General features: G+C 35.3%; 1 protein-coding gene across 2 annotated transcripts in view; it reads right to left on the bottom strand.

The window, feature by feature from the left end:
- The window catches only part of Msh3 (mutS homolog 3), a 185,245-nt gene that overhangs the window by 116,151 nt on the left and 53,416 nt on the right, over nucleotides 1–15,678 (bottom strand). For both annotated transcript variants that reach the window (XM_046427851.2, XM_058574355.1), the window contains exons 9-10: nucleotides 3,445–3,557; nucleotides 422–536 (exon numbers count right to left, since the gene is read on the bottom strand). In XM_046427851.2, the coding sequence (XP_046283807.2) occupies nucleotides 422–536; nucleotides 3,445–3,557 (228 nt within the window). The remainder of the gene's footprint in view (nucleotides 1–421; nucleotides 537–3,444; nucleotides 3,558–15,678) is intronic.

Below are 15,678 nucleotides of genomic sequence, written 5' to 3'. Positions count from 1 at the left end.
GTAATGACAGAATTCTATCAATATTTTTGCATGTGTGTAGGGGGAAAGGTGCTAGGCATTGAACCCTTGTGCATGCTAGGCCCTAACTCTGAGCTACATCTCCAGCTCTTTTTATTTTGAGAAAGAGTCTTACTAAATTGCCCAGGCTGATCTTGAACTTATGATCCTCCTGATTCAACCTCCCAAGTAGCTAGCATTATAGGAGTGCCACACCACACCCAGCCTAACAGTATTTTTATTAATATTTGTTATTATTCTTCAACAACAATACCAAACAGTTCATCCTTGTACTCTAGTAGGATATTCTGTCAGTAGCAGGTAAAATTCTTGAGTATATTTACCAAATTCTATTTATAAAATGTCTTTAATATGATCCCTACTTTCTTTCTTTCTTTTATTTGACTTTTGAGAAAGTACTTACTCAGGTGTAGAGAGCATTTTTTCCAAGTTAAATTCTTTGAGATATCTTATGATGGCAGCCAAAGAGCAAATCACAGGCTTATCCAAGTTAATGATGCCAGAAAAACTTTGAGAATCTAAACAACACAATATATAACCTCATTAACGTTGTTACTACTATTAAAGATAAATTTTAAGTTATATAAAATTTATTTTATAGTTACTAAAATCATCATTTAGACAGTATCTTCTCAACTTGCCCTCTGGAAAAATGTGATTATAAAAACTATGGCATAGAAAGAAGGGCATTTTTCTTCTTTTTTTTTCCTTCCTTCTTTCTTTCCTTCTTTCTTGCTTTCTTTCTTTTTTGTAGCTGCAGATGGACAGAATGCCTTTATTTTATTTGTTTATTTTTATGTGGTGCTAAGGATCAAACCCAATGCTCACACATGCTAGGCAAGCTCTCTGCCACTGAGCTGCAGCCCCAGCCCAACAAGGGCATTTTCTGATGGTGGAATGAATCTTTTGTTGGAGAACAGATCATTTTTTCAAAAAGTAAAATGTTCAACTCTCTGGATCAGAAATATCCCAAGATGTGTATACAAGGAGTGGGGGTGGGGAGGGACTAGAGACCAGCTAAATAAACATCCATAGGGGTAAGAGTTGAATAAATTTTGGTAAATCCAAATTACTGTGTACCTACTAAAAGGAATGACTTACAGCTATTTGAACAGATACAGAAGGCTCTCCAAAACATATTGCTAAGGGTAGGTTGTATGATCATCCTAATCTCTCACTACAAATATTACAACAGCTTCTTTTCTAGTCTCCTTGCTTCATCTTGTACCCTGCAAGTAGTCAATATGGCCGCTGAAGGAATTTTTTTTTTAATGTGCTTCAGATCATTACACTACCTCTCAAAATCCTCCAACATCCCCCTACTCACTGACAGTAGAAGTCCAGTGACCTCCAAAGCCCTCTAGGACCTGTTCTCTGACTCCTTGCTACTGCTCAGCTCACTTCCTAATACTCTCCCCCTCAGATACTGTTTCAGTGCACAGACTCCTTGCTATTCCTTAAACATGTCAGGTACCCTCCCACATTAAGACATTTTGTACTTACTGTTGCTTCTGCCTGAAATACTGTTCCTTCACATGTCTACACAGCTTTTCCCTTAACTTCTTCTTTGTTCATCTTTTTCAAGTACCATCTTCTCAGAGAGGCCCTCCTTCACCAGTCAATTTAAAATTTCAACACCCTTCCATGCCTCATTTTCTTTTTAGAATGTGTCACCTTCTGACACACTAACTTAAACTATGAATATGTATGTATATACAGGTAGATTTACTCATACAACAATTCTTAAGCCAAATTGTTAAGGATTACCCTTCAGTCACAAAAGTGGCAAGGGCAGGGGACAAGATTGAGGGCATAAACTTCTACTTTTTTCTTTTTCTATTTCTTTTCATAGAGATGGAACCCAGGGCCTTATACATGCTATGCAAGTGTTCTGCCATTGAGTTCCATCTCTAGCTCTACGTTTTCCTTTGTAAACAACTGTTTGACTTTTTGGCAATAAGCATTGTTTAAATGTTTATTAAGGAAATTTTAAAAGAATTTACCTTTTTAAATTTAAACTTTAAAGTTAATTTTTTAAATTTTTAAAGAAAAATTAAAAAATTATTCCAAATATTTTCTACAAAATTTTGTATTACTATATACAATATCTTATTATTTTTAATGATAGCTGTTTACAAAACCAAGATATAAACAGAGAGCTAACAACACTCTTTTGCCTTCTACTGAAAGCTGATTTTCTTGTAACTTTCTAGCTTTGCTCCACTAGAAACCTGATAAGAAGGAGTGCCAATGCACTATGAGGTAGCATTAACTTGAAATTATTGAGTTACATCTAGCCTGGGAAGAATTATAAATACTCAACTCCAGAGTACTGATTTTTCCTGAGTACAATGACTTTTATAACCTATGTCCTTTGCAGAGGCTCCAGCAAGAGAAGGAGACACCTGGATAGTATGGGGCTTTAAGCCAGGATGGCTCTTGTGCCCACCAGATATGAGTCTCCTTGTGAAGGAAGAGAACTTAAGCTCCCAATGGCACGATGGACTACTGCAAAGACTACTATGAGTACGAATCCCACCAAGAGGAATTCATATACCATAAGCAGGCTGTTTTCTTGCCCATGTCCTTCAAGTGAATCTGATGCCTAGAGTGGATTATGGTATCCTTGATGATACTGCATCCTGATGTTGGAAGAGGGATACAACCTGAGACACCCGATTCAATTTGGCCAAAACATAAGGGATATGTAAAAACATAAGGGATATATATTATAAGGGATATGCTAACAGACATTAATGGTCCAAGTAGAAGGAAATGCTAACACAACACTGCAGCTTAAGTGGGGGTTAGGAGTAAGAGCTGATGATGAAAGCTCCGCAACTTGGGACAAGAGTAAGTCTTGTCAGTATGGGGTGCAGTGAGGACTGGAGAAAGGCCAAATCTATGTCAAGAAAGAATGTCTATTTACCTTGCCATCCATAAAATGGCCCCTAACATAACAGAACTGGCAGGACTGAAGGGTACAGACAAAATTAAGCACTAATGACAGAGGAGATGTGAATTAGACAAGTAATGGTTACCTGACATATTTAGGCCCTGTCACTAGTGTATTTTAATTCTAGCAACCAATCTTTGAAAACACTAGCCTACATGAGAATATTTATCTAAACATTTTGTAAAATTGTAGGATAATAATAGGCCATCTTTAAAGATGAGTGAAAAGAAAAGTTGGTCACCAACTCCCTTTACTCCAATTAATCTGCAAGTAACCAAATGGTTACAACTGATGAGGGAAATGCTACAGTGGTGTTCTTCATGAACTCAAGTAAAGGAGCTCTTCCCTCAGCTGCTCCCTCTATTTCTGGTCATTACGTAGTTGTCATTAAATTGAAGGTCATACTCTTTATCCAAATCTCAAATCAGTACCATTTGAGGACACATTGATAACATGTATAAAATATTTACCTTTGATGTCATCTACAACTTTTGAATAAAATTCCGTAACCGCCTGGAAAGCATGGCTGTATTCAAAATAAACTTTATCCATTCTTTCTACTCGAATTCTGTCATCCCGCATGCTGAAAGGAAAAAATGAAAATTTCAAACAGGGAATCTAAGAGTAAGAAAACAGGGCCTCCACAAAATAGCACCTGGGTGCTCATGAGAAAGTACAGCAAGACATTCTGAGACCTGAAGCTGAGGGTGGAAGCTGTGTACTGACCGATAATAAGGAATCCACAGGAAGGTGTGGAGAGACCACTAGGCCATATGAACTCACAAAACTGCACAAAGCACACTTTGAAGAGACCCTCATGTGAACAGAACCCAAAGTGAGGGGTTCAGGGCAACAGGGTGAAGACAGGGAGAAGATGTGAGCTGCTACATTTTTGAATATGGCAAATGAACAAATTCCAAAAACATTACACTAAGGAAAGAAATCAAACCAAAACGACTATATGCTGTAAGATTCAATATATCTGAAATTCTAGAAAAGGCAAAATGGACAAAAATTAATAATTGCCTGGGGCCAGTTGCAAAGGAAGGGGACCAACTGCAAAATGGCTTGAGAAAGTTTATTGGGATAAAAGCATTGCTCCATACTTTCACCGTGATGGTGACGATAATTAGTAGTGTTATCACAATTCAAACTCTATACTTAAATGTAAACTATATGGTTTATAAATAGCACCTCACACCTGAAGTTTAAAAAAAAAAAAAAAACTTCTATAGCAAGGAAGTTAGAAAAAGCTATTTGAGCCATGCTTTTCTTCTAACAGTTCAAGAAAACTACTGTCACATAAAATAAGTAACAGAAAAGGATCAAGGTCAAAAAGGAAAATAAGCAGAATAATATATCCACAAACAAAAGAAGTATGTCAGATGCAGATGTCCATAGCCATAACAAAAAATCATTTTTTTGTTAAAAAACAAGTTGGATTAAAAAATAACAACTTAGAAATAAACCGATAAAGAAAATTAGACACAAAAGAAAAAAAATCATCTCAGAAATGAAGGACTGACTGGAAGGAAAACAAAACTGAATAAATGCTACAAATAATAAAACAGAAAATGAAGAGGGAAAAATTGTCAGTCAAAAAGGAATAAAAATGAAAACTAAAAAGATTGAAAGTAAAAACTACAGAAAATAGCCAAAAGATCTAAAACTGTATAAAAAGTGCTTCTAAGACTCAAAGTTGAAGAGAAAGGCAAAGCAAAGAAGTAGAAAAAAGCATTTGAAAGCATACGGTAGAAAATCTGGGGAAATCAACCCAGAATGACCACCATAAAAAAATAAACTGGAAAATTATATCCACGCAAAAGGAGAAGTCATTTATAAAATAAAGAAAAACGGCCAGACTTTTCTAGCAATGTTCTATGCTAGAAAATAACAGTAACATACTGAGACAAAGAAACAAACTCTAGAATTGTCTATCTGGCCACCCTACTTTTCATGCATAAAGGCAAAAGCAATGGTAAAGTGCAGTCACCAGATCAATAGCTTCATCGCTACCTGGATCTTGTCAAAAATGTGAATTCCCAGGCCCTATCCCCACACACTGTATCAGAGAATCTCAGGGAATGGAGAGACCCAGCACTCAGTACTTTAATGAGCTATTATGATTTGGAAATGAGGTATCCCGCCAAAAGCTCGTGTAGCAATGCAGGAGAGTTCAGAGGTAAAATGATCAGATTATGAGAGCTATAACTTAATCAGTGGATTAGTCCACTGAAGGATTAATAATCTGAATGGACTGATTATGTGGTAAACTGTAGGCAGGTGGGGTATGGCTAGAGGAAGTAGGTCACTGTGGGAGTGACCTTGGGCATTATATTTTGCCCCTAACTCCCTTCTCTCTCTTTCTCTCTTCCACCCCCGCCCTCTTTCCCTCTCCTTACTCTTAACTTCCCAGCTGCCAAGCTGCCATAAGCTAACAGCTTTCCTCTGCCATGTCCTTCTGACATTATACTCTCCCTTACCTCAGGCCAAGAGTAATAGGATCAGCCTCACCTTTGAAACTGTGAGCCCAAAATAAACTTTTCCTCTTCTAGGTTGTTCTTGTCAGGTATTTTGGTCATAGCTATAGAAGGCAGACTGACACACAAGTCTTCCAGGTAATTCTAACACACACAAGGGTTTAAGAACTACTTTTCTAGAAAATGAATTTCAGTTAAACAAACTGATTAGAGAGACATAAGAATTGGGTGATAAGGATTTAATGCACATTTGCTTGAAGAACTCAATGAAGATGTAATGAAGACTGTAAGGAAGAAGGCACTGCATGCAAAGGACACATGCACTGTCAGAGCAGATACATTACGACTACGACATAAGAAAGAAATGGAAGAGCATGCTTTTACCTTTTTCAGTAATCTACACTATTTGTGGTCATATTTGTATTATTACACTGAAAATGTTATATGTGAAATAAAGGATATTAAATATCTGATATTCTAGTAATAGAACTAGATAGAGTACTTACATAAGGACCTCAAGGTAGAAAAAGGAGATAGAGATGTAAGACTGAAGAAGTAAAAACCCATTAGCCCTAAGTTTGAATCAGAAGTATTTTTGAACTCTTTATATTATTTACTATAAAATATGTTTATATCCTACATTTTCCCACTAAAGAGGCCTAGGAATAATAACCAATAAATAAGGAGTGTCCTATTATAAATACTATCATTTTCAAATACTTTTTCCTACTTAAAGGGCTTATTAGAGAAATGACTAATTCTAGGAATGGGATAAAAAACGTTTAAGAAAGCCTAGACTATCCTATTACACAAAAAAGCAAAAGAGCTAATACTAGGGTCATGGCAAAATGACATAGAAACCAACTTGAAGAGGCTCTCATTACCCAATTATGGGCTGATCTGAGCATCAGGATGAATGGCAACCACCATGAATCAAAACTCATTATGGACTTATGAGTCCATAATGATACTTTAAAAAGCAAAACTACTTAATTACCAGCAAGTATCACCAGCTACTCAATTCACAGAAAGAGACAATCACTAAGTATTGTATTTTTCCATTAGAAGGCAATCTGTAAAGTAGTCTTGCTCTTCTTCCACAAGAATCCAAAACCAACCAAGCCTCTCAATTCAACTACCAACTTACAGAAAATAAAGAGGAGCATGTTACACTCTAGGAAGATGCAAACATCAAAATCGAGACTGTGGAAAATTCCATAGGAAAAACAATTGAGTTTATTTAGCAAGATATAGAGAAGGAATCTGTAGATAAAATGAGATTGTAAAAGACACTTTAAAAAGAAACTGGCAAAACTAAACTGTAGGGGTATACAGTCAGGTGATAAAACTACAAAGATAATTAGGAAAGTGATAACAATGAAAAGTCAGAATCACGGTTACTCAGGGCTGTGACAGGGAGGGGCACATTCCCTTCTTGCCCTGGATGATGGTCCCCGGGCTTTCTGCTATATTTGTATTACACTCTTTCCTACATTTGTATCATATTTTAAATTTCTTTCAAATAACACAAATGTAAACCATTATAATTTTACTGGGTTTTCCTAAATTTAATTACCTCTGAAACCACTTTTTACTTTAAAAGTTCATTTTATCTCATAGGTAACTACCAATTGCTCTGAATTTATAATTATTTTGATATATAAGGGACACAAACAACTCAATAGTAAGAAAAAACAATTAACCAGATTTAAAAAACAAGAAAAGGACCCAAATAGACATTTTTCAAAACATAACATGCAAATGGCCAACAAGTATATGTGAAAATGCTCAACATTGCTAATTATCAGGATAATGCAAATCAAAAATCACAATGAAACATCATCTCACGCTTGTTAGAAATGCTATTATTAAAAAGGCCAAAAAAATGTATCAGCTAATATTTAGAGAAAAGGAACCCTAGCAATGCTAGTGGGAATATAAATTGAAATAGTCATGGAAAAAAGTACAGAGGTTCTTCAAAATATTAAAAATAGAACTACACTACGATCTTGTAATTCCACTTCTGAGTATGTGCCCAAAGGAAATCAGTTGCTTGAAGAAATATATGTACTCACCTGTTCATTGTAGCACTATTTAAAATATTAAGGTATGGAATCAAAGTGTTCATCTACAGAGGAACAAAATAAAATATGGCTCATATATATATATATACACACACACACACACGCACACACACACACACATATACACACAGCGAGAGAGAGAGAGAGAGAGAGAGAGAGAGAGAGAGAGAGAGGGAGGGAGGGAGGGAGAGACTTACTTATACACAGAACCTAAAAAAACTGAATTCATAGAAGCAGTGAGTAGAATGGTGTTGCCAGGGGCTGGAGGTACAAGGGGACAGCGAATAGGGGAGATGCTTGTCAAAGAGGACAAACTTCAGTTTGTCAGGAAGAATTATGTTTTGTGGGTATAGTCTGGTGATTATAATCAAATGTTAACATTTTCTTACCTCAAAATTACAAAGGTAACTGTGAAGTAATCATGTCAGTTAATTTGTCATACTCATTTCATGATGTACACATATATCAAGCTATTGAACATCATAAATATATAGTCTTACTTATCAAATACCTCAGAAATAACTGTAAGAATTTTTCTTTGGTCATATAAACTTGGAGGCACTATTCTAATAATATTTTAATAGCTTACAAGGCAGATATTAATGTAATGTTTCATCATAATGACAATGAATTGGTGTTCCTCTTATAAGCACAAACAGAAAATAAGAAAGGTTAAGGAAGAAAGATACTAAAAACATGGTTAGAGACAAAAATAATTAATACAGAATCCAAAAGCTGAATAATACTGACATTGACATCTTAAAATTGATTATATGTATGACCTGAAACTATAAGGTGAGTCTAAGAGTAGGTTGGTATATAAGAAGAGCTCAAAAGCTTAGCGGGTTGAGATGAGTCACAAGTAACAGAAATTGAAGATAGGCTATAATGGTGTACTTAAATAACTAATAATCTTAATGATGACCTAAATCCTGAATAATTACCAGAAGGCAAAACACGTTTAGTATATTCAGTTTAAGAAGTAGGTTAAATATGACAATTTCAAATATAGTTGTTCCCTCATTATCCATGGGCAAAACATTTCAAGACCCCCAATAGATGCCTGAAATCAAAAACAGCAGCAAACCCTAAAACCCTATGTTTTCCCCAATACATACATAACTATGATAAATTCACCTTACAAATCAGTCATAGTAAGATTAACCACAATGACTAATAATAACTATAGAACAGTTATAACAAGATACTATAAGAAAAGTTATTTAAAACTTATGAATTGGGCTGGGTTGTGGCTCAGTGGTAGAGTGCTTGTCTAACATGTGCAAGGCCCTGGGTTCGATCCTCAGTACCACATGAAAATAAATAAATAAAATAAAATGTATTGTGTCCAACTACAACTAAAAAAATGAATATTTTTTAAAAGTTATGAATTATTTCTAGAATTTAGAAGTCACCTATTTATTATGTTTGATTTGCAGTTGACTGTGGTTAATAAAATTCATGAAAAGTGAAATTGCAGATAAGAGGAGAGTACTGCAGCTCCATTAAAAGTAACTAAAATTTCTGAAGTTTATACTTAAAGAATTAAGCACACAGCACTTGACAGCATAGCATTTATGCTAGTGTTTCCTGCCCGACATTCCCACTAAATTCTAGGTCTGAAAGGGAAAAGACCATGACTGCTATACTAATATCTACTCAAACTCAGGGCTAACCTAGAAGATGTAGCTAGTAAAGTAAGAATACAAAATAAAAGTATAGGGACTAGAAAAACACAAAACCATCGAGAAGATTTTATAGTCACACCATCCAAATTTAGCAAGGCCACTGAATTTATACTACAAACTGAGTGCTTGTGCTCCCTCCAAAACTTACATGTTGAAACCTAATTCCCAGTATTTGGAGCTGGAGCTTCTGGGAGGTAATTTGGTCATGAGAATGACATCCTCATAATGGGATCAGTGCTCTCATAAGAGACAGAAATAAGCTTGCTTCCTCTATTCCTGCTATGTTCTGTGAAGAAACAGCAAGAATACGGCCACCCACAAACCAACAAGAAGGCCCTCACCAGAACCCAGGCTGGCACCATGATATTGAATTTCCCAGCCTCTAGAACCATGAGAAATAATCTTCTGTTTTCTGAGCCATCCAGTCTATAATATTCTGTTAGAGCAGCGCAAAATGACTAGCATGAAGGCAAAACACTAAATTCACCAGAATTGTATAGAACAATAATAAACAAGTAGAAAATACTAATATAACTTTAACAATAACACTAAATATCCAGAAATAAATACAGTCACTATAATGCTACAGTGAAGTGATAACACGATAACGGGTCAACTGGACATTCATGTGGAAGAAAAGGAAATCAATCTCAAACCATACTGAAAAGTCAATTCCACATGGACATGTAAAAGATCTACATGTAAAAGTAAAATAACACAGTGTCTAAAAGAAACAGAAAGGAATATATTTATGATATCAAAATAGGTGCAAAAAGCACAAACTTTAGAAGAAAACACTGATCAACTGGACTACACTAAAGAAATAACTATATCTGTATATAATCTAACACTTAAATAGGATAAAAAATGTAAGCTATAGAAAAGGAGAATATCAACAAACATATCCCACTAATTCACTCATATAGCAAAAATAAGCAGAATACCCATAAATTAATAAAGAACTGACAACCCAGAAGAAAACAGGTGACTTAGAGAAACACAAGAGGATACCAAACAGCCAATAAACATAAGGAAAAAAGGGTCCTTATCATGAGTCTTGAGTGAAATGTAAATTAATCCACAAAGAGACACCAATACACACTCAGAGAACAGCTAAAGAACTGACAAGATCACATCTGTAAAACAAGTAAAATTTTGATATACTGCTGGGGTATAAGTAAAACGACTTTGGAAAACTGGCCATATCTGCTAAATATAAATACATCACACAAATCCCATGATCTAGCAATTACATTCACAAAAGTGCAAACATAAATTTACCAAAAGACTAGTACAAGAAAGTTTATAGGAGCATTATTGGTAATCAACCAAGTGAAAAATGATCAAAATTCCCATCATAGTATACACAATTTAGGACATTCAGGCAGCGAGAATAACTTTTTAATTTCAAAAACATAAGAAGCAGCCAGAAAAATAGTATATGCCATATAATTTCATTTATATAAAAATCAAAACAGGAAAAATTGATTTATATGTAGAATTTTTGAGGGACAGCAGTGACAGAAAGGGGCCACAAATTCCAGGCGAGGTGGCACATTCCTGTTATTCCAGCAGCTGGAGAGGTTAATGCAGGAAGATCATGAGTTCAAAGTCGGCCTCAGCAACTTAGCAAGGCCTAAGCAACTTAGCAAGACCCTGTTTTCAAATAAAATATCTTTAAAAGGGCTGGAGATGCAGCTCAGTGGTTAAGCAACCTGGGTTCAACCCCAAGTTCTAAAAAAAAAAAAAAAAAAAGTCAGGGAGGGCACAAAGGAGGCTTCTGGGGTATTCACAATGCTCTATTTCTTGATCTGGATGCTGTGTACAGAGGTGTATTCACTTTTTAAAAATTTACTGCACTATGCCTGTGTGACTTGTGCATTTTTCTGTATGTTTAATATATATAAATAAAAATTATTCCAAAAAATACAGAGATAAGTGTCAGGGAATGTAATAGAAATTAGACACAAAATAAAATAATAAAAAATGTTCAATTTAAAGCATTTAAAGAAATTATTTTTTAATTAAGAATCAACCTTTGAATCAAAAATAAGTCATGAAGAAAAACATTCCTAAATAAAAATGCCCTGAGGAATTTTCCACAATTAGGGGAAAAAAATAGGAAGCAGTTGAAAAATAAGTGTGGGACAAACAATTAGCATTTTTCATTAATCAACATGATTCCAAAAAATAGTCCATATAATGCTTTTTAAACATTCATAGTCATTTCTACCAATTGCTCTTTGGACTCATAATGAATAACAAAATAGTAACATTTAGAAATATTCAACAGATACTTATGGAACATCTACCACATTCTACCCCTCAAGCCCCTGCATAAGGTTCCTCTGAGAGCTGCACTTTCCTTCTCCGATTCCTTCAGTGACTTTGCATTCCCCACTATGAACAGGAAAAGAATTTCCAAGTTGCATATTCAGAATTCTCTATCACATAAAACCCCCTGCCCTCAGAAGACCTACTTTTTTAATAGGGCTAAGTAAAAAGAAGTAGTAGTAGTAGTAGTACTAGTAGTAGTAGTAATAGCAGTAGTAGTACTAGAGGTGGTGGTGGTAGTGGTAGTGGTTTAAACATTAGATGTTGATCTGGCCCAATCACTTTCTCTAACCTCATATATTTCTACACTCACCTTCATTCCTTCTGCTCTAATAACACTCACAGCTAAGGCCTTACCTCAGGGACTTTGCATCTACTTTCCTTCTGCCCAAAATGTTCCTTCCTAGATAACCGCATGACATCCTCATCCTTCTCAGGTCTTCAAGTTACCTTCTCAGTGATATCTATCTCAATCACCTAGTGTAAAATGGCATTCCTCACTAGAATTCACAAGCACAGGGTCTTTTAGCAGTTTTATTTTTGCTGTACCAATGCCTGGAACAGTACCTAGTACAGAAGAGGTACTCAATCTGTGTAGTATTACACTGAACAACTAAATGAATAAATGAGTACAAGTTCCACAATCCTTCTTCCCTTGAGGCAGGCAGCAGCACTTCAATTTTAAAAATGAGTAAACTGAGCTTTAAGAAATTAAGTACAATGTCCAAAGTCACAAAGAGATACAGATTAATAATACGGAAACCGATAGCACCCAGCTCTGAGGGCTTTCCCAGTTCTCCTACCAGCCTAAGCAGGCATAAACTCATGAAGGAAGAACCTAAGAGGGGGGATTTTCTCCCATCTGTGGTACTGAAGAAGGGTTTTGTTGTTGTTGTTGTTGTTGTTTTCCCTATCTTAACCCACTAAGAAGAGAGTATCAGATTAACTACTGTAAAGCTCCTATCAATTTTTATCTTCCTACAGATTTCCTTAATACCTGGATTTTTAGAAGTCTACAACAAAGTTATTATTTAGCAACTCAAAAAACAATGAATGACCTTACATGAGCTCCGCAATGTTTTCATAAAAGTTCCTAAAGTGAACACAAGAGGCAGCTGGTTACTCAATTACTGTTCTAATTAAGGTTCTGTTTGATAAGCAGATAAGGATTTAGAAACCCATTAAATTTGATAAAATTGAACTTGTCAGTTATCCTTGAGGCTTTCGTAGAAGCATTTACAAGAATGTTAAAATCATTTTTTCACAATCTGTATATTAAACATCCTCATGCAAATATTTTGTTCACAAAATAGTTAAAGTTATAAAATCTCCTATTTGTATTTTCCCAGACTTCTTAATTAAAGAAATGGCAAATTCTAATGCCCTTCTCCTTAGAACAAAAAATCTATTAGAAATTCTGCACATAAGAAATACCAGAATTTTGTCAAACTGTGTTTTAATAAAATCTCTACTTTATCATTTTCACATGTAACACTCCTGACTGTTACCAAATGTATTGTTTTTGAAAGATTAAACAGTGATAAAACTGTCTCACAGAATTGTCAACTCTTAATTTCCTCAAACTGTATAGTCTGTGGCAGGCCTATATCAGAGTCACACGACAGTAGTATACATCAAAGGCACAGATTCCACACCCCAAATATGTTTTTAATTCAGCAGAAAGTTAGAGGAAAGGGAACAATTTCATTTTTAACAGGTTTCCTGCATGAGTAACACATAAACTGCAGACTGATATACTAGCCTACCTGACAGCCATCATAGGACTATAGTGTAAAATGAAAATGGAACTCTCTAAAGAACATACCCCAGTGATAGTCTGTTTCAACTGTTCTATGAAAGGTGGGCAGTAAACACCTTCCACCAAATAAAAATTAAGGAATTCATCTATAGTCGTATAATTGACTTGGTCTAAAAAGTCTAAAACCGCTTTTCCTCTACCATCCTCCACAGAGGACAGAAGGCTGAAAGAAGGTATGCTCCTCCCTGGACCCAGATAGCAGGATAAGATCAGGAAAGGGGTCTCAGTTATTAAGTAGGATATGCCAACAGAACTGAATCCTTTTTATATGTAACATGCCTCTGTTGCCAAATATATTGTTTTAAAAACTTAAATGGTGATAAAACTAAGTATGGAGCCCACACTACAAGAGAACTTCAGATCTATAATATATTTTAATTTCAAAACGGACATAAAATTGGTGACTTTTCAGTATCAAAAAAAAGACCAGCTTCAGAGATGCCTAGCCAAGGTTCAACTGTGAACAAATATCAGTTGACAAATCTTATGATTCATGATGACTTTAGAAACTAATATTTATAGATAAAAAGAGCCTTATTAAAGGCTCACAGTCTACTCTGGAAAAATTCACAAGGCCTCTTCTGACAGCCAACTTATTGATAATAATAATCCTGACTGAGTTCCAAGCTTCCTGGCTGAGTAATTAGCTCTCTCCTCTGAAGGCAGAATGAAACAGACTTCTTGATTAAGAGACACACACTGTAACATGGTTATAATATCTCTATACTGGAATTACTATGAATTTCATTAAGTTTATCAGTGCTCACAGTACAGAACTATGACCACTTTATTATAAGACTACTGGCATTTTGTGAAATTATAATAAGTACTAGAACAAAAATACCAGAATAACCCCACAACATCAGCAACCATACAGTGAAAGATTCTTTAAAAGATACAAAAATAAAACATACACAAAATAATATGGACAAATTAATATCAAATATATCTGACAAAGTAATAGAAGAAATGACTAAGAGAAAATTAGTAGCCAGGCATGGTGGTGCACACTGTATTCCCACCAACTTGGGAGGCTGAAGCAAGAGGATCCTAAGTTTGAAGGCAAGTCTCTGCAACTTAATAAAACTCTGTCTCAATAAATAAATAGGCAGATAGATACATAGATAGTAGATAAACAGATAAATGGCTTGGAGGCATGGCTCAATGATAGAGGGCCTCAGGGTTCAATCCCCAATGCCAATAAATAAATAAATATTAACCTTGAAATGGATTACAAAAAAAAACCCCAAAAACTCTTGTGCTATAAAGAGGAACATACCTCACAATAAAGTAATTCAGAAAGATTTAAAATAAAATAAAAAAAAAATGGCTGAAAAAATGCCTGTATAAACTAGGCAAGTGCAAATAAAAAGAAAGCATAAGCCCAGATTTTATCATCAGAAAGATAAAATTGAGAACAAAAAGTATTAAACTGAACAAAGAGGCCCTTTAAAATGACAAAAGGGACAAGTTAGAAGAAAAACTGTTTACCTTATATCCTTTTAAAACTGCTTTGTTTTTAAAATCTGAGAATACACAATTTATTCAAAAAATGAAATTGATTACTAAAAGAGAGAAAGAAAAAGCATAGATTACAGAATTTATGAAGCTGCTCAGAAAAGATATTTTTCCTTTCCCTGGGCTTGAACCCGAAAGTGTGGAGTACAGCAGATGGCGCCATCCTGCCACCTTGTGGACCATGAAAAGAAGGCAAACAAGCAGGAGGAAAAAGAACCCCTAAATCCAGAGTACAAGAGTACCCTTTTCCCCACATCCTCGCCAACACTTGGTGTTGTTTGACTTCATAATGGCTGCCAATCTTACTGGAGTGAGATGGTATCTTAGGGTGGTTTTGATTTGCATTTCTCTGACTGCTAGAGATGGTGAGCATTTTTTCATGTACTTGTTGATTGATTGTATGTCCTCCACTGAGAAGTGTCTGTTCAGGTCCTTGGCCCATTTGTTGATTGGGTTATTTGTTATCTTACTGTCTAGATTTTTGAGTTCTTTGTATACTCTGGATATTAGGGCTCTATCTGAAGTGTGAGGAGTAAAGATTTGTTCCCAGGATGTAGGCTCCCTATTTACCTCTCTTATTGTTTCTCTTGATGAGAAAAAACTTTTTAGTTTAAGTAAGTCCCATTTGTTGATTCATGTTATTAACTCTTGTGCTATGGGTGTCCTATGGGGGGATAGTAGAGGATAGGAAAGGTATCAGAACACGACAATCACTAGTATGGCAATATGTAAATCAATGGATGTGTAATTGATGTGATTCTGCAATCTGTATATGGGCTAA

The sequence above is a fragment of the Marmota monax genome, unplaced genomic scaffold, assembly GCF_021218885.2.
Source record: "Marmota monax isolate L192 unplaced genomic scaffold, Marmota_monax_Labrador192_F-V1.1 WCK01_AAM20220418_F8-fsc00018, whole genome shotgun sequence".
In the NCBI taxonomy this organism is placed as follows: Eukaryota; Metazoa; Chordata; class Mammalia; order Rodentia; family Sciuridae; genus Marmota; species Marmota monax.
The sequence above is the reverse complement of the archived record's forward strand: the minus strand, read 5'-3'. Positions and strand labels throughout refer to the sequence as shown.